The sequence below is a fragment of the Camarhynchus parvulus genome, chromosome 17 (assembly GCF_901933205.1).
Source record: "Camarhynchus parvulus chromosome 17, STF_HiC, whole genome shotgun sequence".
Taxonomy (NCBI): Eukaryota; Metazoa; Chordata; class Aves; order Passeriformes; family Thraupidae; genus Camarhynchus; species Camarhynchus parvulus.
The window spans coordinates 7,983,154-8,009,757 of NC_044587.1; the positions used below are offsets into that span (position 1 = coordinate 7,983,154).

The 26,604-nt window shown below is 43.6% G+C and overlaps 1 protein-coding gene across 1 annotated transcript in view; it reads right to left on the reverse strand.

Moving 5' to 3' along the window:
- PAPPA (pappalysin 1) overlaps positions 1-26,604 on the reverse strand; it is a 178,809-nt gene that overhangs the window by 122,916 nt on the left and 29,289 nt on the right. The window contains exon 3 of the mRNA XM_030961226.1: positions 4,104-4,249. Coding sequence (XP_030817086.1) covers positions 4,104-4,249 — 146 coding nt within the window. The remainder of the gene's footprint in view (positions 1-4,103; positions 4,250-26,604) is intronic.

Sequence of the window (26,604 nt, forward strand, 5' to 3'; positions counted from 1 at the left end):
AGAAAAAACACACCTGGTACACTCTGTGTATAATATTCCCCAGGGTAAAGATGTGAGAAAAGCCTATTAACTTCTGAAATACCCTGAGAATTGCAGAAGACTCCACCAATACTTGCAAATTAAGAGCTGGGTAAAGCAAAGTATGCACACCCAAGGCTGGAGCAGTTTCTTCAGGGTGTTCTGGAGGCAGCTTTGAAGTAACTGTCAGAAACACACTGTTCATGTCCTCAGACAAGCCTGGCTTGATCTGAACTGCACAGCCCACTAATGAATATGCATTAAGTCTAAAGTGTCAAAAAAAAATGAAATCCTGGAGTGTGATAACCCTGAAAAAACTATGTGTTTATTAAATGTTTTTGCAAAGAAAACTAATGGTGTTTTCTGTTGTATGAATTAAGGGATGTGCAAAGAAGGAAATGGCAAATTAGAGAGGATTTGCAGTACACTGATAATCATATGAACTATATTTTTATCTCAGTTAGATGTACCTTGGTATTTAAAATATGCTTTATATTTTCATTATTTAGCTAGTTGATATCAACTTTTCCAAGCCCTGTATTTAAAACCCTTTTTGTGTCCTGCCTATCATGAGAAGAGGAGACTGCTTTGTAAAAGTTATAGTGGGAATATAAATCTTAGACATGGTACTCTAATAATTTAGTGACAATGAGGAGAGAAAAGGTTTTGGCAGCAGGAACTTTATCAGTGCCTGTAGCACAGGGAAGATGAGATCACCAGGTTCTGATGCACCATAGACCCTTCATCCTCATCTGCCTGGGGACTTGGTTGTAAAAACCATGAAATTAGAGGAAAATGAGACCATGAGGTTCTTAAGAAGTCCTCTAAATTCCACTCTCAAAGCAATTAGGTCTATACCATCCCTCACACTCTCTGGCCTGTTGCCTCTTCACAACCCCTGATGACATGACTGCCCCAGCAATCAATGTCAGCACTCAGCATCCCTACAGCTGCAAGGATTTAACTCACATCTAATCTGAATTGATTTTTTTGGCAATTTAAGTTCATGACTTCAAGTCCTTCCTCGCACAGATATGAAGAGCAGAAGATTCTCCTCCCCTTTCATCAGCTTTTATGAGATTGTCATCATCCCCACTTCGGGCTCTTTCCCTTCAGCCTGAATCACTGTAATCCCTTCAGCCTTTCCTTGGAGCTCAACCCTTTTCCTAGACCTCCCTGACTGTGGTTCTGCTTTGATTTTTCCCTGTTCCCTCAGGTTTTCCTCTAAGAACAATGTCCAAAAGACAACATGCAGCACATCAGTTGAAGCTGTGTCAGTGCTGAAGGAGCACTTTGGATGTCCTGAAGGGACACATGCACAAAATACCAGGAGAAAAAAGATCTTCCCTCTGAGCAGGGGCACATGTGAAAATGTGCACAGGGTAGAGAGGAGTCCCACGGGCAGGTACAAATGCATAAAAATTATTTTACAAAAGAGAACAGAAAATTTAAATACGTACAGAAAGAGTAAATAAAGAGTATTTACAAGAGTAAATAAAATCTGCCACAGTGCAGCATCTTGTCTCCTGTGCCACACATGGCATCTGCACCTCCTTTTCACAGCACTGAACTGTTCCTCACACCAGTTCTCCACATTCCCAATTAATTATATACAGACCTACCAGCATGCAGCTCAACAATAAACCCATGATTCCTTTCTCTCCCTCTCTATACAATACAAGCTCTGATTCCTCTGGTGCTTGGTTTCTACCCAGGTGGAGCCATTTATACACAAAGAGTACCCTGACATATTTTTTGGGGTTCTCTATCCCAAAAAGAATTCCAGATTTTTTTCTTCCCAGTGGCAGGAATATTGGTGAAATTCCTCAGCAGGATGTGCCTCCAGTAAAGGCTGGTTAAATTGTTCTGGCATTGGAGAGCCCTGAGGCAGCTGGAGAGGGAGATTTTATTTTTGCCTTTGTTGAAAATTTATATTTTTTATAGCTGTCAAGAATCTAAATCAATTGCAGTTTTACAGAAAAGATAAACTCCCTCACCCAGACAATCTCTATCCCAGCCTTTAGATCTGCACCACAGGACATATTTCATATTTTTTATTAAGTACATATTGGATTTATAGAAGAGAGTAAAAAAGATTAAAGATGAATTCTTACAAACCAAGCACAGGTCTGGGAGGGCTATTTTGACAGGAAATTATGAGCATTATTTATTTATTTTTTACTTTTTTTTCCCCCTAGCAAGTCAAATTTAATCTGCTGTCCAATGTCTATTTTTTTTTTCTTGTGAGATCTTTTTTTTGGTCAATGAACTCTGTCAATGCTCTGTAGGAGCTGAATTTAAATTGTTTTTCTCAGGCATGATGCTGACAATTAGCTTAACGAAGTGACAGAAGAACTCATCGGGGCTTCGGGCGAGCCCCAGCCCTCTTGCAGAAGGTTCTTCTTGGCACTCTGGAGCTCTCCCCTTGTTCTCTGCTCCCTCCCATGGCAACATCAAGAGAAGCTGTGAAAATCCTCATTTAGGGAAGGAGCAGCTCTATTGCAGCCGTATCCCACTTGTGCAGTGACCCTGGGGCTAATGTTTCACAGACTCCCTGAACCTTCTGGGCTGGGAAGGGACACACAGGAATCATCAAGTCCAACTCTTCAGCAAATGGCTCACACAGGGATCAAACCCACCACCAGCAATCCACGCTGGTTGTCATCCCAAAGTGATAAAATCCCATCCCTGGGGGTGCTGGTCAAGGCTGGGGTTAAAATCTATCTTTGTTTTTGCCAGATGCTGTCTTGGGGAATGGTCACTGGTGGGCATTTACAGAACCTTCTGGTTTGGGTGCTCCCAAAGGAGGAGCCTGCAGAGATGAGGCTGCAAGCAAGCCAGAGTGGAAGTGGTTTCAGTTCCAGCTGAGCTCAGCAGGAGTGTCAGTGTGTAAGTGCTGCTCCTCAGGAAGGGAAGTTTGCTCACACTCCTTCCAGAGCAGCTGCAGAGCTGTGTTGTAATAAAACATCTCATAAAATGAAGGAGGGCAGCCAGTGCCAACTGCTTGGCCTGACCACGGAGCCTCTCTCTGCTGGGGAGACAGGTGACCATAAAGACATGGTAACATCTCATCTTTGGGGTATTTTTGACCTTGGAAAAGCCCCCCTGACTGATGGCTATTCCATACAGCTCAGCTTCCATTGTATGTTTTAGGATAATAAACTCTGCTTGTTCTCCTCATGTACGTTTATAGCCACCATATCTTTTTATTTAGCTCAACATGGAGTTGGGTCATATAAAAACTGGCTGAAACAGTCTGTCACAAAGATTTAACTTGGCTGAAACTGGACTTCACTTCCAGCATAGCTGGTGAAATATCTGGAAAACTTATGTGACTTCCTGCTCAGAGGAGATGACCAGACCAGGTTTGCAGCTCGAGGGAGGTTTGTGAAGTTAGGAGAGGCTCATACTGACTCAGTCAGTGCCTTCCGAACCTTTTGAGGCTCCTCTGACGTTTTGCAGGGAGCACAGGTCCAGTGGCACTGCAGGTGGCAGTGAGTCACTTGGGAGGCTGCAGGGCTTTGTCTGGATCCCCAGGCTCCAGCAGCAACCTGGTTATGAAACACACCAGGCAAGCTGCAGGGTAGTGAACTCCTTCCAGTTCCACTCAAGTGAACATTAGAAATACAATCCCTCAGCTGTTTGCTCTTTTGCACATTGGTAGAGAAAAATAGCAGCAGATTTTAGCTACAGTCTGTGGGCTAATTGAATACTTGCTAATGAACTAAGGATCAGAATGTAACAGGCTAAGGTTAAAGATTCACCTCTGTCTCATCCCCACACCTATCCCCCAATCTTCTGCAAACTGCTCCCATGCAGTGAATGCCCTGTAAAGTAGCTTCACTGAAAAGGTGAAATACTTTCAGCTTGACATCATCTACAAATACCATAATATGCTTTGGGTTTATAACCTAATATTTTCCTGGTTGTGAGCCAGTATCTGGGAATCGTGAAATACTTTTTTTCCCCTGACTATATATTAGAGGAATGATAAGAAATCAGAACAGAGCTTAGCGCATATTTGTCTTTCCTTCTTAGTGCCTCAAAAGAATGCTTTGCAAAGAAGAAACATCTTTATCACTCACCTAGATGCATCAAGGCTTCTTTGTCCCAGGGCCAAGTTGCCACTCCAGCCAGCTCTTCCTCAGAGGAATTGGCAAAAAAGATGTTGAGGTGTGTGGATCCATCCAGTTTGAGAATGTTCTTAAGTTCATTGACATCCAAGTATGCCCTGTAGAAAAAGGAAAGCATTTTTTTCCTAAAGGTGACACAAAAGCAACAGAACACTGAAGAAGTGCTGCAATCCAGGCAAAGGTCTTATAATACCCTGCATATCAATCACCTGAAATGCTTTAATAACCCACTCCCAAACTTTGATTACTTTGCATTCATGTAGTGAATCTCATCTAACACTTCAGACCATTGATTAACTAAGGCCACAAAATCCAAGGTAAATACATAAAGCTGTCCACATTCTCAAGATAAGTATAGAAATCTATTTATTATGGATGTAATTAACCAAGTATTATGGTCAGTAAATCTTTTTACACCAGCAGTTAGCTTGCACATTTCCTCTAAGCTGTTTGTTGTTGTTACCTCTAATTTTCCTTCACAATAACAGGTTGGCACCACAACTGACACCAGCTCCCAGAGCCACTCCTTTAGCACCAGTGGCAGTCTCTGGTGCTGAAATCCATGAGGCCTAACCCTGACATCCCATAGCTGGTTGGGAATTGCTGTTCCCAAAAGGAAAAATTGTGCCAAGAGGTTTCTTTGCATGAGCTCTCCCCAGGAGTGCTACCATACCATGACATAAATCCCTAAGGCTCCTCAGGTCCTCCCAGGGTGAGCAGCACTTCTCCTTAGCTTTTGGGATGCCTGGAAATCACAGAGCAGTCTGTTTGCAGGCAAGCTAAGCCAATCCCTTAAGCTTGATGGCTGCTGGAGGTACTTTTGCTCCTTTAAAGGAGTAGATTTTCTAATACTGGAATACAGCAGCTACTTGCCAGTGCACAGACCATGTTGCCACACTGTTTGCACTGCTCCAACTCATAGTAAAGCTGGAGAAAACAAAATGTAGGATTAAATCCATTGGCTCTCCGTTTCCAGCTCACACTGGCTTTTGATATGAAGTGTTGTGATAAGAGAAAAGCTAGAAGGGGATCATGTGTGGTGACAAGTGGAGACCCCAGAGAGAGGGATCACACCGAGCCAAGTATGGTTCAAAGGCTGTAAGGAACAGACACCACCATGGTCTTGAGCAGGCTGATTCCTGTTCCTGGAGTCCCCCTTTGTGAGTGTGCATGGATGTGTAAGGCTCACATTGCTCTCCCAAGCCACACACTCCCACAAGCTCTGAGAAGGGTTCCCTGCATACTTTGCAAGGCTTTTGCTCCCAGAAGGGTGAAGAAAAAATGGGGGGAGCTGGCTCAGCACCAAGATCTTTTTGTCCTTCCCCGGAGGACTCCCAAATGGAAAACACATTCATATTTCCACAATAGTTTCCCCTGCTACTTGCTGAAGTCATTGCCTCCAAAATAGATCATGGCTGGGTGTCCCCAGGCCCTGGCTGACTCATGGAGGAAGATGTGCTCTTTGGGGACACCAGTGGAAGGGGATGTTTCCGTTCCATACAGTGTTTATCTTCCAATCAAATGGGGATGACGTCCTGAAGGACAGGTCAGCACTCTGACCCTTTACACATTTCTCATCTCTCCAGTGTTCTCAACACATCCATGGAAAGTACACAGGCCTTCCCCTTAGCTCCTCAAGCTTGTCCTGCCTGGATCTGGACAGTGCCCTGAGGCTCTGCTCAATCTGCTTCCAGGAATCTTCTTTGTGCCTTAAAAAACCTCTTTTCCAAGCATGGGCTCCTACATAGACACATCCATGAGCAATAGCTTGAAATTACATGTGAGAACTGATGTGCACTTCCAAATATTCTCAGTGTGAGAGCATCAGGGGAATGTGTGACAGGGGGTGTGACCATGGGCAGAGGACAGTGCGTGCCTGCACCCATGGCAGCATCACTGGCAGTGAGCAGAAGTGTAAGAGACAATGTGGGAGGGATGTGATGCTTCATGCAAGAGAGAGGGGCAGAAACAGAAGCCCCTAGTCTGATTAGAACAATGTTTATGTGTTGGTATCCCTGTGGGAAGGAAGGGCCTGCTGCCTGGACTGACAGGGCTGTTGGCTCTGGATGCAGATGCTTTATGCACATGCAAATCCCTGTAGGAGTAACCATAATCCAACTCCTCTCCTGAGATTACCATTTTTATCCTTCCTCCTTCCTCATGGTTTCAAATAATCTAAACTAATATTTCTTTATTCTTAGCTGTCTCTTTGCTTATCGTTTACACAATCCAATCCCCATTTATCTCCTCAGTGCATGGCCACAGTTGCTCTTTCTCTTCCATACAGCCCATGTGCTCCAACATCCAGGGCTACATGGATTATTACTGCAAAAAACATCCAGAGCAGACAGCACTTAACTAATTGGCCAGTGATGGCAATGCTTCACTGAGACTGGACTCATGCCTTATGTAAATCCATCCTACTAAGTCCTTTGGACTTGAGTTTCTGATATTTCTCTGACCACTTTTCTCTGCTGGCCAGAGGAAGGTTGTGAGTGAGCAGAATGCATTCAGTGGTGGAAGAACAACGTGCCAAGAGGATTTTTAGCAAAGGATCTGCCCGGGTGTAGGTGTAAGTAGCTCATGCTTGGAAGGCAATAAATGCAAACTCCTTCATGGAAGCAGCCAGCAACCCCCAGCACGTAAACATGCCCGAGCCCTGAGCTCAGGCAGAGCCCTGGAAGTGTGTGACCGTGCAGGAGCAGAGATGTGAGCGTGGCAGTGAGGGCTGGGACCCTGCACACACGTGAGGCACACAGGAGAATGTGGGGAACCAGCGTGTGCGTGTGTAAGAGATAAAAACATGAGCTGGAATTCCTTCCTCTCCTTCCTCCCCATGTTTCTAATAACCTCCCATCCCTATCCATCATCGCCACATTCCTACACTCAAGGAGGCATAAATTAACTACTTTTGCAGTTCATGTCCAACTCCGTAGCCGCAGGCAGCAGACCCGACAGTTACCAGGTCAAAACAGCTTTCAGTTATTGCTTTGGACTAGGCTGACTCCCCCCTGCTCCCTTATCAGCCCAGACTATCTGACCCAGTGCAATCTGTGAGCGCTGCTTACACTTCTCAAGGTTATGTGGGTCCCCTGACAGAGGACATTATGTCTGTCACATGGGCTCGTGCCAGAGAGAGCCAAAGAGCCCAGCCTTTCCAGCACTGCCAAACTCGCATTTCAAAGACATGAGTGCAGTCTTGGAAAGGGATCAAAGCCTTCCCAACTGTCATTAGAATATTTCCTTTATGCATCTCTCTGTGAGTGCCAGCAACATATTTAATAAAATTCATTGGCTCGAGATGGTACCTCCAATATAAACCTGAATGGGGGAACTGTCAGGGCAAGTCTATGTGGAAAACAAAACAAAACCCAAAGCACAACAAAACACGTGTAATTCCTGTAATGGAAAAAACATACGATGCTGTGAGCATGCCTTGCTGGAGAAAGCCTAATGAGCCTATTAGTGCATCATAAAAGGTCTCCTTTGCTGAAATCTGTTTTAGACATAGAAATTCTGTGGGCTGTTTAAGGCCATTTGGGACACCAAATCATATCAGGCAATGCTCACATTCCCACCCAGATCTTTTCATCGACTTATTTGTTCAATGCACAGTTTTTGTTTTCCTTTTCCCTCTGCTGCAGTGCAAAGAGCTCTCTGAAACTGTTCTGTGCAGCAGCTCACCGTTATCCAGTGAACCCCAGCCCTCAGTCAGGGATATGGATCCCATGCAGTGCTCCAGTTTCAGCCTAATGGAGTTTTTAGCTCACCCAGCAGTGTCTCTAGGCGGCCCTACCCATCACCCAGCCCAGCCCATCAGTCACCCAGCCATTTTCCCCGTGCCTGTCTCATCTGTCACACCCGTTTCCTGTCCATTTGCGCTGTGACTTGTCCCCAGGCGATGGGGTGAAGCCCTTGGCCACCAGCCCCACCTGCCTGTGGGAGCCACTGTGAGGAGCTCCCTTTGCTGGACCTGAGCTCCACATCCAAACCCAGCCACAAACCCCTGTGCTGAGCCACAAACACATTTGGCAATGGCTCTTAAACCCAACTGATATCAGGTTTAATCATATTAAACCTGGTTTTGGTGACTAGAAGTGAGCAGTTTTGTTGAGGGTTGGCAAGTCTTCCTCCTTTTCTTCTAGGTCACAGAGTGGTTTCCCCAGGTTTCCCTGATGTGGCTGAGCTGCAGCCTCTTGCACTCCCGGTTGTTTTTGCAAGGAACACAGAGTCTTCCAGACCTTACTGTTAGGAAATTTCCTACTGTTTGCTCCCAGTTATTCTCTATTTGCCTTTGTTTTGTTTTGTTTTGTTTCCTTCAAAGACAAGTGTCACTTTACAGCAAGAAAACAAACAGGATACTTAAGAGATTATTTGTAAGATCCCATCCAAACACAGAATAGGAACTTTGCTATCTGCTCACTATGGAGTATGGTTTGCAACTGCCTGGTGAGTTTGTTAGGAACAGAAGGCACTACATTTCATCCTTAAAAAAACCCCAACTAACAAGAGGCAAAAACCAACAGCACCTCCTGAATTGGGAAGTCAACTTCAAAATATCTCCATTTTCAATATTGACACACAGTATACTATCCTTTACCTACTGGGCTCAGCACACAGCAGGACAGGGTAAATCTGCTGGAATCACAGGGCCCCAGGGAATCACTCTTCTTCCCAAGACTCCTCAGAAGTGTCAGCCCAGCCTAAACCGTGGTGCATGGTTCTGACAAAGAGAAAACTTTTTTTTTTTTTGGGACAGCCCTGGAACAGCCTCTCCATCAGCCTGTGACAGATCCTGGTGTGATTCCCAGCATGGTGTGGCTGACAGGTCTCAGTGGTGTTCCCTGTGTCCCTCCAGGTGCCATGCTGGCCCCAGGGCTCAGTGGAGCAGCAGTGACCACAGCAGTCAGTGTGTGCACAGGCACCCAGCACGCGTCTGTCCTGGCTGTCCAACCCACACAGGGTGCCCAAGGTTCCAGGCTGCAGTGCACACCTAGAGATTCTCAGTATCTGCAGTGAAGAGCAAGAACAGTTTTGAGATAAAGGAATATTCTTCCTGAAGATAGTGGCAAGAGCCACGACTGCAGCAGCACTGAAAGCTGACCTTGAAATGGGGCCATTTGGCAGATGTGCACAGCTGTAATTTATCTTTTCCTCTTGTGATTTCTCAGTCCTGGGTGGTTAGACAGCTAGCTGCCCTTTTGGAGAGGCAGTGCTGATGCCAGTGTGAGAGCTGCCTTTTGCCCTCTGTTGTAGGGTCACAGACAAGTGAGTCTGGAGAGGATGTTCAGAGACCACGGCTGCCAGCCCTTCACCCCTAAGCTAAGGCATCTTCCTGTGTCACCAAGCAAATCTTATTTAGCTCACTTAAAGCCACACATGACAGGGACTATGTCACTGTCCCAGTAACCTGCAGCCCTTGTTTCAGTTCCTTTATGGTCAGAAAGTTGGTGTTTTTTCTAAAGGTCAGGCTAAATATTTTTTTGCTCTATTAGAGGAGTATTTGTGCCGTTCAACCACTGACAGGGAGGTTGGATTCCATTCTGCTTTACCAAACCTATTACTTATTTGAAAGCCTATATCTCCTGTACATCATTTCATTTTTAGGCTAAAGCCATCTTATTTCCTCAGCCTTTCTCGCTGCTTTTAAGACCTCTGCTTGTTTCTGATGCTCTTATCTGAACTCTCCACATCTTTCCCAAAGGCAGGTCATCAAAAGGGAACACAGCCCTCAAGCTGAGAGTTTATCAGTGCCATGTAACTGCTACGTTTGTCCTGTCTGTCACCTCCAACCTGACACAAAGACACAGGAGAGATTTCAGACCTCCAAATATTTCTAACTTCTTTTTTATTTTTTTAAAAGCCTGAAGTGTTACAGTCTATAAAAAACCTGTAAAAAAAAAGACAATCTACAAACTCTCTTTAGCAGTGGACGTGCAATAAAATTTGTGTCTGACCTGATGTTAAAGATTTGCCTTTGCTGGCAGATTCAATTTTGCTCCTCATTTCAGATGGATTGCCATAAATCATGAGCAGCAGGAAGCGTGCCTCATCTACACTGAGTTTAGTGTTAATTTAAGACACTGGTGTAAGTGTAGTAAAAGTCATGATAATTTATTGATAAAGGTATAAATCTTTCAGTGATTGGGACAGAGCCTGAAACAGAGCAGAACCAGAATCCTACAAGTGAGAGGCTTCAGGTCCCGGTTTAGATCCAGATCACTGCCTGTGTTCACACTGAAATCCAAGTGTGCAACTGTAATTCCAGCCACATCCAACCCAGGCAGTTGCTAGGTCATGTCCACAAGCATAAATTGCAAAGCACTGTCAGCACATGCAGGCTTGGCAGCTCTGAAAGAATTCTGGTTTATCTGCTGTAGCAAAATGTCCTCTGCAGGCCCCAAATCTGATCTTCCGTTACAAGAGAGGAGAAATGTTTTGGCAAAAAAAAAATATAATAACGATAAGGATCCAAGAAAAGCCACTTAGGATAATTGTTCAAATGTAAATCCAGCTCCTTGGGTAGGTTTGTAGCCCCTGCTGAGCTCTGTGTCACTCTGTGACACTGTTCATGCATCCAGGTGAGCCTGCTAAACCTGGACCAGGGGTTTTTACATCACTGGCAGGTTTTACAGTTAAGACCGACCCCTAAGCAAAAAATAATGCAAAATAAAAGCCAAAGTGGCTATAAAACTCTGGGTGTTCATTGATCCCAGGTTTCCCTTTTCCAAACTGAATTAATTCTACCACTAGGATAGTGACTCAGGCTTTACTCATACAATTAAACAAATACGTAAAAAAAATTATAGAAGGAAAATAAGAACTTTACTGTACAAAATATGGGAATCCTTTCAGTGTGGTTTATCTTTATCCTGCAACAGAGTCTGAGAGCATCTCCTTGCTTGAAAGTAGAGAATTTTCACAACTGTAAGTTTATCAATTTAATTCCATTTGCTTTGAAACCCAGGCTTTCCAGCAGGATAGTCCTAGAAATACACAAATTTTTACCGTAACAATAAATCCATAGGACTGAGAGGAAAAAAAACCCAAACACCTGATACATAAAGGAAATTATTTGATGTTAAGTTCTAAAATCAGGATTATCATCTTAGAACACTAAGGGTGCATCCCTGCCCAGCCCTCTCTGACCTTCAAAAAGACTTTCAATAAATGGTTATTTCATGCAATCACTTAACTCCTGGAGGTTGTTAATGCAGGATCTACTTAACAGGCTGAACCACAGCAAGAGGCTGGAATAAATTTGGTGCCTGGACTACTCCAGACTTTGTGCTGGGTCCTCTCTTGGTTTTTTCATGTGAGCCTGCACTCAGAGCCAGCCTCTGCTCACGCTGGGCTGCACACAAATATCAGCACTGACTGTGATGTATTTGCTCCAGTGTAAATCTAGAGTCAGAGCAAAATTTGATTCTCAAAGTGCAGCTTCAGATTCAAATCCAAAATCTCAAAGGAAACATCAGTTGAAACAACCAATTTTTGCCCAATTTCTGGCCAAGGCAACTTGCTTTTTAAAGGATGGAGGCGGGTTTCCTTAGATCTCCACACGGATTCTCTCAAAGGTTCGTAAATCCTTGCCAAATCCTTCACAAACCTGGGCTCAGATTCAGAAATACAGTGAAAACAGATTTTTTTTTTCTATTTTTTTTCCCCCCCGGCACTTCTGCTGCTGGTTCTGGCCAGGATCAGAAAGAGCAGAGGCTGAGGGAAAAAGATGATGCAAAAATTTTGAAATGTCTAACATGTTCTGTCTGAGCTCTGGGCAAAAACTTGGGATGGCTCTTCATGTATATAACATTATATGTTCCTTCTCTCTCTTTATCCTTCATCCTTCCAAGCTTTACTGCCCAGTTCTTACACCTTACCTTTAGATAACCTTTGCATAAGTTTAGGAAGAGTTGCAGTGCTGCAGACCATAAATATCTGATCACTGAGCCTTCATCTTTGCAGGGTCTACATCCAAGAGTGGAGCAACTTTTGAGTTCCCTCAAGCAGCAAGAACTGAAAAGCTCCATTTCCTTGCATGACCATAACAAATTATTAAGCTACACAGAACTCCATAATATACTACAGAAAATAACCAACTGCACAGAACTAGGAAAAGATACTCTGGCTGGCCAACTTGCAGGGAGAAAAAAAAATAGAAAACAAAGGAAAGTCTTGGCAGAGAGAATTGTGATCTTACTGTACAATTAACTTCTGAGACAGTGAGTAGGATTAAAGGATGGAACATTTCATTTAAAACAGCAGAGCATTATGAAGCATATATGCACATTTCACAGGCCTTTGAAATCAGCAAAACTGGCAGGTTTATTTGTTTTGATTGTCTCTTTTTCTTTCTTTTACAACTTTGGGATTTTTTTCTCTTCTTTTCAAGACTAGAGCCAAATGACCCATGAGAAATGTGCTGTAATTTGCCTCTTATCTATCCCTCATCTCCATCTGATATTCCCTCTGCCCTGGTTACCCTGATGTTTTTCCAGACTCTCCAGCCTGAACCATTGTAACAAGGAGAAAAGTCAAACCATAAAGAGGGAAGTAGCATAAGGATATATTCAGGAACCTGTTCTGTTAAAATAGATTTCCTTTGCCACTTCATGAAAACCTCTTTTGGCTGCAGCCAACCTCATTCACGTACACAGGAGAATTTAAACCCGTAGAGGAAGGTGTATAAATTTCAGGCTAGTTTAACTCTCACTTGTGCTGCTTGGCACTTGCACACTGCTTCCCCTCTGGGCCTCAGAAAGCTTCCTAAACATGAAGAGTGAAATTCCATTCTGGTCAAAGCCCTGACACCAGCCCTGCACTGCTCCAAGCCCCATCCACCCGCTGAAGTGATGCTGAAGCAGGACAAAACCCCTTCTGCTGGGCCTCCCCTCAAAAAATCTTACCATGAGTGAAGAAGGCATGAAATAGGCAAACAGAATGTTTTTCCTTGTCTTCTGTATGGGAAAAACTGACAGCAAGGATTAGCTCCTCTATCCCTTGAGCCTGCATTCTCTGATAATATGGATCATCTTTCTTTTAAATAAGTGTTGTCCTGTGTTGCAGATACTTGAAGTTTTCTGCTGGTGGCCACTAATCATACTTTACGAGCCTTCAGTCATATTTTACAATCTTTGGCTTGTACTTTACAATCTCCAAAAAAGTCCTGAAGGTCTGGTGCTCCACAAATGGAACATCAGTGCTCCCTACAAGGAGCTGGTCCTTCCCAAATCCCTCAATTTCACCATTCCTGAGGACAAAGCAGCACATTAACTTCATTCTTGTGGAATGAAGGCTCTGCTTTCAATGAGGGAGCAGCCACTGTTCTAATATTTGGCATCTACCACCTCTCAACCCAAAGCTTTCAAGAACCACCAACAGATATGGGCACAACAACGCTGCCAAACAGCTCAAGTAAGGGACATTTTGGTTTCAATCAACCCGATTTTTTTTATTAAAACATCAGAAATCAGGAATGCAGCCTGTCATAACTCCATTGAACGGGGGAAATAGTAAGTTAGAGCCTATGTAAGTAAGAGATGTAGAGAAAAATTGTGACTTTAAGACAGAATTTTCTTTGACTATGAAACTAATTCAGAGCAACTTCTATATTAACATTTTCTAGACATTTATAATACTAACACTCAACTCCAGCCTGTCTTCCTCATCCCTATCCAGGGTCAGGCTTGAGATCACATTTGCAGCCTGTCCAAGCATCTGCCTTGCTGGTGGGACCCATGGGAGCCACAGTGGGAGTGACTTTGGCACTTCTGGAACACTGGGAATGCTTTGTGCCCTCTCTGTAGAGTGCAGGAAAGCATAGAATTACCCCACAGACACAGCCCTGTCCTGGGCTCCCTGTGCCCTCTGCTCTTGCAGTAGCAGCCTTTTGTGGGTGGGATAGGTCAGGATTCTGGGTAGGCTCCGTGGGTGACATATGTGGGAATATTTGGGATTTTTAGGATTTTTTTCACATATTTGAATATTTGGGATTTTTAGAAAGCAGCACAGAGGTCTGGGTTTGGGAGCACTGTGTCCATGGGGTGCTCACAGTGCAATTACTGCTCCTGCAGAAGGGAACAGTGGCACTGTCCCTGCCAGTGCTGCTGGCACTTTAAGGGGCTGCTCCTTCAGCATCTTCCCTAATTACCACACAGCAAAAAATGCAGGGTGAAAAAAGGAACAAGATCAAATTCTTTGCTCCTTTCATACCAGTTTTTGACACTAATCCTCCCTGCACATAAACCCCATGCCACAAAGGGAGATATACATTGAGATTGGAATGAAGAGCGACTTGGAATCAGGCCGACATCAACATAAAAAATAAAATAAAATCACATAAAATCACAAAGGACCTAGCATGTTTATTGCAGATCCTTCTGGAGTTGATGGGCCAAAATAACCACTCCAAATATGCAGCTTGCAAAACATTCCTTTTGCTTTGGAGATGCCGCTTCTTTTCTGTTTTCATTTTTACAACTCATGGACTTTCAAACCTCCTTTCTTAACCTCCTGGCAGGATTGTGCATGAAGCAGGTCCTGCTGCAGTGGGAAGACCATCAATGGTTAGGATAAGCCAAATCTTCCTCTTTCGTGAGAACACAATGAAAATCTGATTCAAATGAGGCTGGCTGAAATTTCCTCTTATTTCATCTTATGCAGAAAAGTGTAGGAGACACCCAAGTGAGATCACAAAGAACATGGTCTGGTGATGGAAACTTCAGTTCAAGGAAACCAAGTGTCCTGCAAGAGAAGCCTCACATTTTCAAGGTTCACGAGATTTTTTTATCTCTGTCACAACAAAGGAATTATATTTCTCTCTATTTGGTTTCTAGGGAGTTTTTTTTTTTCAGGGGATATTGATGTATCATAACAATAAATCTTTATCTTTAGCTGTAAAGCCTTGAATACACTTTTTAAGGAAAAGAAAAAATTGAATAGTCAGATGTAAAGGACTACTAAATATTATGAGATTTACAAAAGCTGGTTACTCTTATTCTTTTCCAGCCATGACGAGATTACAAGGAAATAGAAAATGTCAGTCGCTGAAACAGAAATTTTACATGAGAATATTTAGCTTTGAAGTTCCCAGAATCCACAGTCAATTGCCAGGTGATCTGGCAGAAACAACAACACACCTGCAGTGAAAACAGTTCAGAGTTGCAAAAAGAAAATATTGCGGACACTGTACTTCCTAAAGCCAACTTTTTTTTTTTTTTTTTTTAATTTCTACTCTTGCTCTCTAGGAAAACAGAAAGAAATGAATAAAAAAGCAGGAGAGAGATGTAGTAGATCATACCTTTGTCAAGGAGACTGCTGGGAAGCAAAACATGCCAACAGCGTCTGTAACAGACACCACAAACATAATGAACTCCTTGACATCGAATTCCTGCCCCTCATTTCTCTCTGCTGAGCGGGAGGAAAGATGTAAATGAGCATTTTCCAAACACTCAAGAACTTTCAGAATTTCTGTTTTTTAAACCTGTGCAGGACCCACAGCTCCTGCACAGATCCCTGATGTGCATTTGTGCTTCCCAGAGTGGACAGTTCCTGAACTGGAGGAAGCAGCCAGCAGAAAATCAGCAGTGGGCAGCAGCCTGAGCCAGTGTCCAGATCAGGAGTTGGATGGAAGGACGTTTGGATTTCCTCACATATGGATCTGCTAACGTGTGTACCAGAAAACAGGCACTATCAGCCCAAAACACAGGGCTGATTGTAAGCGTTCCCTGGGGGACACATTTCCCCAGACCCTGCTAAATTGGACTGGCAGCTTATGAAACACACAGCTCTGATCCAGCATGTAACTGTAAACTATAGGAAATCATACCCATATATTTGGCCTTCAGACACGAGTGCAGAAATTGCCTGTTTTGGCACCACGAGCCTGTGGATCCACGTGAATCAAACCCAGACCTCTTGCAGAGGGCTGTGAGAATGCAAAGATCTGTTTTCCACTGCCAAATGTTATCACAAGAGGGGGAAAACTAATTTTCCTTTATGGCAAATTTCTTGAGCAACTTTTGTCCTGATCCTGACTGCTATGGACAGGCTATGCAGTTTAATTTCCCAAAAATTTGCACTGTATTTGCTCATTCAGCCACACATCAGCTTTTGCTCTGGTTTGCTCCTGTAATTTCTTGGTGATGTGTCACTAATCACTTCTACAGCACTTAAGATCTCGATGGCTACAAAACCAACTCTGCAAAGGGTCCAGCAAAAACTGCAGATTGTCATTTTTGTCCCTGCACACAGACCCCAAATTACACAAAGCCCATACTTACAAAACCTTTGTTAGTATGAGATGTCCTGCACCTCCCTGTCATAGGCAGAAGGGACTGCTATGAATTCCCTGGCACAATTCTGTGCCAGCCCAAGCACCTTGCAAAAACTGACATCCTGCCTTATTCATTTGTGGGGGAAGAGAAGGCATCCTGCAAGCACTACTGGACTATCTCCTCATGATGGTTTTATAAATCAAAAACTAGAAATTCTTCAGGTATTGTTCCCAGGAGGATATAAAAAGAACTTTGTGTCTGATCAAGATGAGAGTAGCTGAAGGTTTGAGCCTGAATTAAGACATAATCACAGAGTCAATTAAGTTGAAAAAGACCTCTGAGTTCTTTAAGTCCAACCTATTACCAAACACCACCTTGCCAACAACACCATGGCCCTAAATTCCACCTTCAGTCTTTCCTTAAACACCACCAGGCACAGTGACTCCACCACCTCCCTGGGCAGCCCATTCCAGTGTCTGATCACCCTTTATAAATAGGACATTTTATAGCACAAAGACAAGAATAAATCTAACCCCAAAAGTAAAACTGGCAGAAGAATTCTGAGTGTACGAGGAGGAAGCCAGGAACTTGCAGCCCTTTTCTGAATCAAATTGGATGCAGGGAGGGAAATCAAACGGCACAGATTTCTCCAGGCAAACTGGGAGAAACGCTCTGATGTGTCTGAAGGAAGTATTTTACTCTGTGTTTGGAAGTTTATCATGACCGATCAATTCTGGAGGAATTAGTGAGTGTGTTCTGGGTTTTGGCACTGACACAGTCGTGGTAAAAATGCTGGAGGTAAAAGGGAAGTGATTTTTATAATGCTGTGAACTGTTGCCATCAATCCTTACCCAGAAGATTTCTCCTGCTTACTCCAGTGCAGTTCTGTTCTGTAGGAGCTTTGCTCTGAGCCATCACCCTTCATCTCAGGGAGGCTCCCAGCCTCTCATGTTCTCTGGATGGGGAGATCGAAGCCAAAGACCAAGGTCTTTGGGAGTTCAATCTTTCTGTGGACTTCAAAGAGCTTGGGATATGCAGCAGAAAGCAGAACATCCATTTGGAACAACATTATGTACTTAAAAATAGGAAATGTGGAATGGTTGTTAAGGAACACAGCATGATGGGGGAGCCTGATGTGAACTGTGAATGAATTTGGATTCCTGTTTTTGGGCTCTAAACTTGGTGCTCTAAATCCTAGTGGAAGGCTCTGCCTTTTCCCAGCAATTATAAAGACTTTTAAGATTTAATTCTCTCAATCATGTCTATACCTGCAGTGAACAGATGGCAGGAACACTTCTCTAAGGAACTGAGAAACAACTACAAATAGCCAGTGCTCATCCTCAGCTCTCAGTGCAGTAAGAGTGACACCTCACAATTTGGGAGGAATCAGCATAACCCCTTAACCAGAAATGCCAAGCCCAAACTTATTCAGGTGTTTTGAATAATATAAGTTCATGCAATTATGACTATTCCTCAGGCATGCCTGTGTTTGCCTCCAGATCCATTTTCAGGGATTGAGGACAGGAATAGAGCATCATCAAGCTCATGGGAAACGGGAGATCACAGAAAAATGTTGTTTTGTAATTGTTCTCAGCCAGTTGTGCAAACCTAAGCAGTTCAGATAGTTTGGAAATATTTCCATTCTCTCTCACACTCACGTGAATCAAACTAAGCTCTGGCTTTTCTGGTGTCTACCCACATTCCCTAAATGAATGTAGCACTCTTTATTTACTTGAAATTAGTCACCAGTTAATCTCTCCCTGTCTCTTTTTCAATTAAAAAAATCAAATTAAGTAATTAAGGGAACACAAAGCAATTTAAAGCAAAGCTTTTCAAAGTGTAAAGGGGATTTTGATACCCAGACTCTCCCAATAGTCAGTGGATCTTTTCTTGGCCTGGGATGTAACTCCCCATTGCGCCTTTGGAAGGTGCACAAAAAATGTGCAGATGATTACAGTGATGGGTCTATTAATTGAAATCATCTGGATTTTATGATATTTAATCAATGTCTGAGTTCTGACTTCAAAAGCAGCTTTAATTGTCTTACTCCTCTCTGCTCCATGCTCCCAAACCTGTCGTCTTTGATACACAAATATAATTTGTGAGTCTGACAGGGCCACCAGTCTCATTACATTGTATCATGGAAATTAGAAATGAATCAATAAACAAAGAGGCAAAGTCCTGATCAGCTCCTTCCATCCACACATGTGGAATTCTTCACATTTTACCCCTAATCCCATGCCTGATCAAAATGAAATGTCTCCAGGGTCAGGAATGCCTCCGCTTCCTTTTGGTATTTAATCACATCTCAGAAAAGCTGATATTTCATGTCTATGTGTCTTATCTTCATCCCCAGTACACTTTGTGCTGTTTAATGCTGAAGAAATAATTCAGCAACATGTTTCATGTGATGGGGCAGATCCTTAATGGAGGAGAAATGCTGGCATGGCCCAAAGTTACTGATTAAATCCCCTTCTTGGCATATTCATTTTTACTGTGTCTTCCAGCATAATTTCAACATGGAATTTTCCTGACATAAATCCCACAGGTTTCCCTCTTCCCCTCCACACCACACTGCGTAGCTCTGTGTTTTGGTAAATCTCATCTATTAATAGTTGCCCTCTGTGGCTATAAAAAAATACCTCAGTAGTCAAAAGGCAGCCCTTGGTAGGGAGCAGCTGTGGATGCCTGAACACACACAGGGCCCAGCATCACACAGCAAAGCCCTTTCTTGGCTGCGTGTCAGAGCAAACCCATTAAATATGGCCATGGAAAGCTAATGGAAAAGGAGCCCCTTCCCTGCAAGAGGGAGAGAGAGACTGGCTCCAGCACTAGGCTGGAGAGCATCAGGGTATTTCCATTTTCTCACTGACATTTTCTTTTTTCCTTTTTTAACTCAGCAAACCCCCTCCCGTGTCTTCCTCACTTTGCCCTTCTGCCAAGTCCCAATAAAATCCTGCACTTAAAGAAATAGGACAAAGACGTCATCGCAGCGAGTAGCAAAGGTTGCAGGGTAAATTTTAAGGTCTACTCTACCTTTTTTTTTTTTTTTTTTTGATTGATTTAACTGATTAAAGCATTTCTGCTCTTCCTGTGCTTTCAGCAGCATCCTGGGTAACTCAGGGGAAATTCAAACCAACCAGCTGTGATCTGTATTACAAAGTCGAGGTTGGAAATACAACACAAGGATGTTGATGGGGCCATACTGGAGAGGGTGAAAGGAGAAGAATATCGTCTCCTGCTGAAGTGACAAAGTGCTTTTATGTGCTGGAATGAGAAATACTCAGCTTAGCAAAAGATACAGGGAATTGCTCCTCCTCTCTGGTGCTGCAGGGTACCAGTCCCAGCATGGAGCTGCTGGTGGGTGACAAAGGATCCTGTGGCAAGACTTGTCCCCAGATTTCAACTTGAATTTTCATTTGCATGAACTAAAATTGTTGAAAATCCTCAAGAACTTCTAAATTTCAGGGTTATCCGTGCAAAATGTACCATGTGACAGTGATAAGGGAAGGGAAGGGAAGGGAAGGGAAGGGAAGGGAAGGGAAGGGAAGGGAAGGGAAGGGAAGGGAAGGGAAGGGAAGGGAAGGGAAGGGAAGGGAAGGGAAGGGAAGGGAAGGGAAGGGAAGGGAAGGGAAGGGAAGGGAAGGGAAGGGAAGGGAAGGGAAGGGAAGGGAAGGGAAGGGAAGGGAAGGGAAACCAGGCTGGGGGTCTCCACACTCCCAGCACACCTGGCCTGAGGCTGAAGGAACTCACAAGCCCAATGCCACATAAATTCAGTATTTTGCCAATTTCCTTGTAGACATCTTGCTAAGATAAATTCTCATTGCAAAACTGATGGGAGTGATTTGAAAAACCAAGAGAATCTTGAACTGGGAAAGTTGACTGCCACAGCTTCTCAGCGAAGCCCACAATTTATTGACACAACAAGGTTATAGAATGAGAAGCAAATTTATTCTGTATTATCTACTGGCAATGTAGCTCCAAAGATGCATTTTGAGGCAGCAGAAAGAATTTTATTCTCCAAAGCCTTGTAACTCAAGCCTGCTGAAGCTGCCCTCACACAAATCAGCGATGACACATCTTTTCAACATCTAGGGCCAAAATTATTTTTAAAAGCATTGCAGGTAATTGCCCACTGCTCTTATTCCAAACCACTGCTGTTTCCACTCTTTTACCATCACTGATGTAACCAACAAGTGTCAACAGCAAACATGGGCTGCTTCTGCAATGACTGAATTAATGGAAATAGTGCATTTCACAACAAGCAGCTCACCCCTGTCAATGGCCATGGCCAGATCTTTAACTGCAATTTATAGGAGATGTTCTATATTTCCAAGGTTTCTTATATACTACTCAAATATCTGGGTAGCTTCTAAAATAATTGGTCTGCAAGGTGTGGATTTTATTGATCTTTTTCACTGGGGTGGATTGCCCACAAGAGTCTTTAAAACAATGGTAGAAAAAAAAATGCTGAAGCTGGTTCTTCTGAAGAATTTCAGGAAGATCAAATTAGGCCAAACCCTCTAATTTTGGTTTCAGTGGGGTCCCTTTTTAGTAGGGGTCCTTCTATCAGAGTCCCTCCTTTAAAAGAGAAAGGAAATTAAAAATGAAAAACAGCACTGGGGAGAAGTTAAGCATGTGCTTCAAACTCACACATGCCAGGAAATTTAGAGTTAAAGGTGAAACTCCACCCTAAAGAGTTCCATATTGGAGATATTTCAGTGAACAAACGTAACATGTTCTGAAATACAAAGACCCAGTGGGGTGCACTAGGTATGGAGTTTCAGCCTTCACTCCAAATTTCCTGGCTTTTTGGAGGTTTATTAGTGTTTCATATCCCAAGCATTTAAGTACTCCAAGAAGTTTCCTCAGTGCAGCTCACCCTGATCCTTTTGGAAGCTGAGAGCAAGCACTCGGATGGTGTAGCCACCCATCCATTATTAATGAACCCAAAAACAACTTCTTGCAAATTTATGGTAATTTGGAGCGCTGAAATTACATGCAAACTAGGTAGTCTCAGTTGAGTTACCCTGAGAAACTTCAAAATTGCAAATCTACTCCGAACCAAACAGAAGGACAGGATTTCATTGACCCCAGCAGAGCACATGCTCCTAATCTTCCTCCACAGTATGTGGGTGCTGGAGCTCTGCTCCAGCTGCAATGGAGCAATCTCAAAATTGCTTCTGGCAGCCGTGGTTTGTATGCCTGGTCTAAACACTCTGCAGTGTTATGGGGTGGGGATATGTCCATCCTACTTCCCAATGAATCTGCCTCTAAGGGAGGAAACGTGACAGTGGCTATCAGCATCACACTTTTTTACTGCACAGCTTTCATGAACACCTTGCAAATATTGAAGGGGTTCCTGCATATCTCAGTAGCCCTGACAAGTCTGTTTGAGGCTCTGTGTCACAGCATCCCCTCAGAGCTCAACAGAAGTTATGATCAGCATCTCTCTGAAGTCCCTCCATCTTTCTCAAATCACCCACAAACAAAGTTTTGGGAGTATATGATGATGCCAATGGGTGTCTTGACCTACATCTAATGGACAAGACACCACATATAGCGTGAAATTGGCCTCACCAGTCACTCTGCACAAGCGTGCCTTTGTGGTAGGCACTTACAAAAGTGATGGGACAGCTCCACACTGTCCTGATCCTGAGGTGTTTGAGGGACAATTAATTCACTTCAGTTAAGTGAAGATAAACCAAGACATCCACTCAGTTTCCCCAGCCTCTGCAAAAAAAAAGCCCAGCTGAAATACTCTTTGCCCAGGTCTAGCAATCCCTGAGAGGCAAAGTCAAAAGCACTCTGTTTGTGAGTGCTGTAAATGGAGCGCAGTGGAGGTGGCTGCTCTGCATTTCCCCAAGGGGCAGCTATTGCTTGCAAGAATTGGGCTTAAATCCTTATCAGAAAAGAAGTCTGAAGGATAGAATGGGAATTGCAAATGTAAGAATTGCACCTGGTTATCTTGCCACAGAACTAAACTATGCATCTTTCTCAGTGTAAAAAGCGCATCCTCCTGATTTTACACAGGATGTTCAGCTGCTGTTAATTAAAAACACAAAGGTCACCCCACAACCAGGGCTGAAGAGAGATTGTACACAAATGGCTATGGGAGAAAAACAGGGGGATTATTACAAGGCCCCACAGTATTGAAGGAGGACTGTTGGACATGATCAGACTGTGGGTCTGTGTAAGAGACCCTACAATTTGAATTGATCAGCAAAGAGAATAAACCAGCTCATACCCACGGCCACATTGCACGTTGTGGGAAGGGATGCGCTCCCCTCATTTGCTCAACCAGAGGCTGGTAAGGTGTAGCTGGAAAGCATCCATGGGGCAGCTGATCCTAGAGGATGTGGTGCTGCCCAGCAGCAAGGGGCAAATTCAATCCCTGCCAAATCTGCAGACTCTGCACTTGCAAATCTTCCACGTGAGGTTTCAGAGACAAACGGGTCCGCATCAGCACTGGGAGTATAATAATTCTTTAATCTGTTGTCTCCCACAAGGATTCTTAATGATCTCTGGTAGTTTACTCCATAGACTTTATAGGCCCCCTTCATCCCAAGCATCCTGCAGTTTGACCAGACAGTGATCTTTTTTCCTTAATGGATAACATCCATGAAAGAAACCATGAGTTCTATGAGTCTTGGCGAAAAAATGTTTCTTGAAAAAAGCTGTTGGAAAAGTTGACTGTGGGTCAAGCTAAATTGAGCAAACTCCTACTGTTTCTAGGGTGTGGAATCGTATAGAAATAGTTTCTTTAGCACTGCAGTCCTGTCTGTATCAGAATTCAATACTAGACTTATAAATGTCAGTTGCTAGCATGAGAACAGATGCAACTCCTCCCAGCTGATTAACATCCCTGACATCTGGAACAGAGGACAGAATAAACAGAGAGAACAGAGGATTTCCTGTTGGGACTTGGCTTTTGGGTGACAACTACCAAGATACAGCAGCTCCATCCTTGACAGCATTACTCTTCACCTCCTAAACAGCCCTGGAGCTGCTAATTAAAGAACTGGGCATTTAACACTGAATCCCTAGACAAAAACTCAGGTATTTGCTATATGTCTGTCTGATACCTATGTGAATGCAGGCATCCTTGATGTCAAGAGCTGCACAATGGTCTCTTCGAGGCAGGGGATTAAGTTCTCAAGCTCCCGGAACTGAAGAGCTTTGAAGAATTTCTTCTGTTCTTTTTAGTGTTTAGGATTAAGTGGAAATTAGTGCTTTATTGGGAATCAAGGAGTGTTTCTTACAACTTCAGCTCCTGGAAAAGGGCATTCAGTGTGCCTCCCTCCTCCAGAGTGAGCTGACCATATTTTTCAAGTACATCTCATGAAGAGATTTCCAGCAGAAGAGAAGGGAAAGAGGTTGAGCTGGTACTCCATGGAAGAGCCCTGAAGTGCAGCTCAGTCACCTGTCTGAGGCTGCCCTGGGCTATGGATTAGCCACCACCTCCTCCTCCTCCTGATGCTACTGCTTTGGCCCACATGCCCTAGCCCAGTGTGCCCACACACAGCTCTGTCACACCCACTGCTGCTCAAAACCACTGTGGAAATTTCTACAAATGGGTCAGGCATGTATTTTAAATCTAATTTATGTATGCCTGGGGCGTGGTGTGACACGATATGAGCAGAGCTGAACTGTCCAATACAAGTGCTAGAAAAGGACACAGAGGCTCCAGCTCTCAGGGAGGGCTGGAACTGGATGATCTTTAAGGTTCCTTCCAACCCAAATCATTCTGTGGCTCTGTGATTCCTTGGTTTGGTGCCAACCTGAGTTTACTGCAAACGGACCAGAGCTTGTACAGCTCGTCCTGCCCCTCTTTTAGGCAGAAATGAAGGGCTGTGATTCTTTGGGGTACACATGTAGATGTTGAGAAAGTCTGTTCCCAGGACAGTTATTCTGGGGTGATTTCCAGCAAGTGTTTGGTAGGCCATATGGATCGAGGGAGCTTGAAGAAACTCCAGTACTTTTACTGCTTCAGGAATTTCATCAACGTTTTCCTAAGAAGGCACCGAGGGGAATGCTTCCTTATCTGTCCATGGAATCCTGTGGTGAAGCCTGATGTGCAAGCCCAATATTACATAAAAGGAACGTCTCAGTTAACCATAGGATGGTGCAAGAACTCACCACATCAAATGGCATTTACCGAGCATGGTTTCCTATGATCCCTTGCTGCTTCTTTCATGTTCTTTGAAAAGCAGCCATGGTAGGTGTCATGAGCTCAAAGTCTTCCCTGTTTTGTAACCAGCAATATACCAAATAACACAAAGAATGAGTCTTTCTGGCAAGGGTGTTTATTCTTGCTCCTTCCCTTTTGTATTGGGCCAAACTGTATGATCTTAGCATGTTCTAATTTCCCGGAATTGCAGAAAAGCAGAACAATATTTGTAAACCTTCTGCTGGGACAAAATACATTTTGTCCCACTCTCATGAAATTAATGAAAAGAAGTGAGGCAGATATTCTTGGATAAAGCCTGCTGTGTGGCTAATGATAACCAGTCCTTTGTTTTTTCCCTGCAGGCTATTAAAAAAGAGGAGAGATGATCTAGTTGGTACCACAATGTTTACAGCTTTTCTGCTGAGCAGCTCTGAGAGCAGAATTCCCATTCTTACTGCTGTGCCTCTGACAAACTTAAATCTCTGCCACCTCACTATGGCATGGAACATCATCTTTTTTGGAGTTAAATATTTTTGGAGAGGTGCCACAAAGACAGGCAGGAAACAGAAAGGAAACCAGCCAGCTGTGCTGCTGGGATCAGCTCTGAAGTCACCACAGTTTTACCACCGCAGTGACTGAATGACACCATCAAAGTACATGAGCCCTTTGTCCCAGGTGCCCAAAAGGATCACAAGAATATTGTAACACAGATCAGAGGTGTTTTGGAATTGTTCCAGTAGTATCACTTAGTCACAAAGCACCCACAGTGTTTTTTGTGTCAAGGCTCAGAGCAACTCTGTCCCAGGATGGAGCTTCATGGTCTGGGACTCATAATCAGAAGAAGAAAAGTGGCTGGGAACAGATAAATCATCTTTTGGGGATAAAGAGGCACTGAGGAGGGTTCCTGTTTATTACAGCATTAATCAAGCATTAGCACTTTTTGGTTGGTTCCAGAGGACAGAAGTATTTCATGAATAAGCTCTGCTTGGTGAACAGCTGGCTGCAACTGCTGATGCCGAGGGTGTGAAGGAACAAAACCCAGTACCAAGGAAGACTCTGAAAAGTCTTTATAAATAAAGTTTAGGAACATTTTTATTGGTAGCATTTCATCTTTCTTTCCTCCGTTTCCTCACCAGATTGAAGGATCTTTGCCCTTTCTTCTGCTATTGGACTGACTTTGGTGGAGGAAATACTTGAAATGAGATGTGAGTTCTCCATGGCTGCAACATCTTCACTGCTGTGGTGCAAGGTCTGCACTAGAGGGGACTGAGGACTTTTGGCCAATGAAAGCGACGACAAGAGGGGTTGGGGATGCAAAATGGGCCCAGATGCTGCCAACCAAATTTTTACTTTGTCACTAATTGACATGGAAATCTCTCTCTCAGGGGATGATGCTGACAGCAATACCAAAGCCAAACACAGGGTGTGAATCTTCACTCTTGTACTCAGTAAAGGCTTTGCTGCCAAAATCACTGCCCTAAACCTGTATTTGTTAACCTAAATTCCCAAAGCAGTGTGAGTCAGGCTTACAAACTTCAGTGATAAATCCACAGGCCTAAGTGCTCTATTTTGCCTTACTGAGTGCAAACACTGAGTTTGGGCTCAGCCAAAGCACATCAGCCACCAAATAAAGTAAAGGCTCCAGAGACGTAGAATTTCCCCTACTGCCCTCTGTGGTTTCATTGCCAATGGTCAATGCTGCAATACAATGTCTGTGCAAAGATCGATAAATCAAAATTTTTACCAAAAAAAAACCAATCTTTGGAGCATCTCTGGATTTTCTGAGGCTCTAGGCTGTGAAAGAGGATCTTCAGGCCTCCCCTACTCTTTCAGGTCAAGAGGAGGTTTTCCTCAAGTCAAAATGAACCTATAGAAGATCTGTGAGATCAAGGCCATGAGATTTAAGTCCTCCAGGCAAGCTCAGCCAGGTGGCTGTCTCCAAATTGTATTATGCTGGTCACAGAACAAGAGATAAAAGGGTGCTATCAGATTAAAAATAATGTATTTT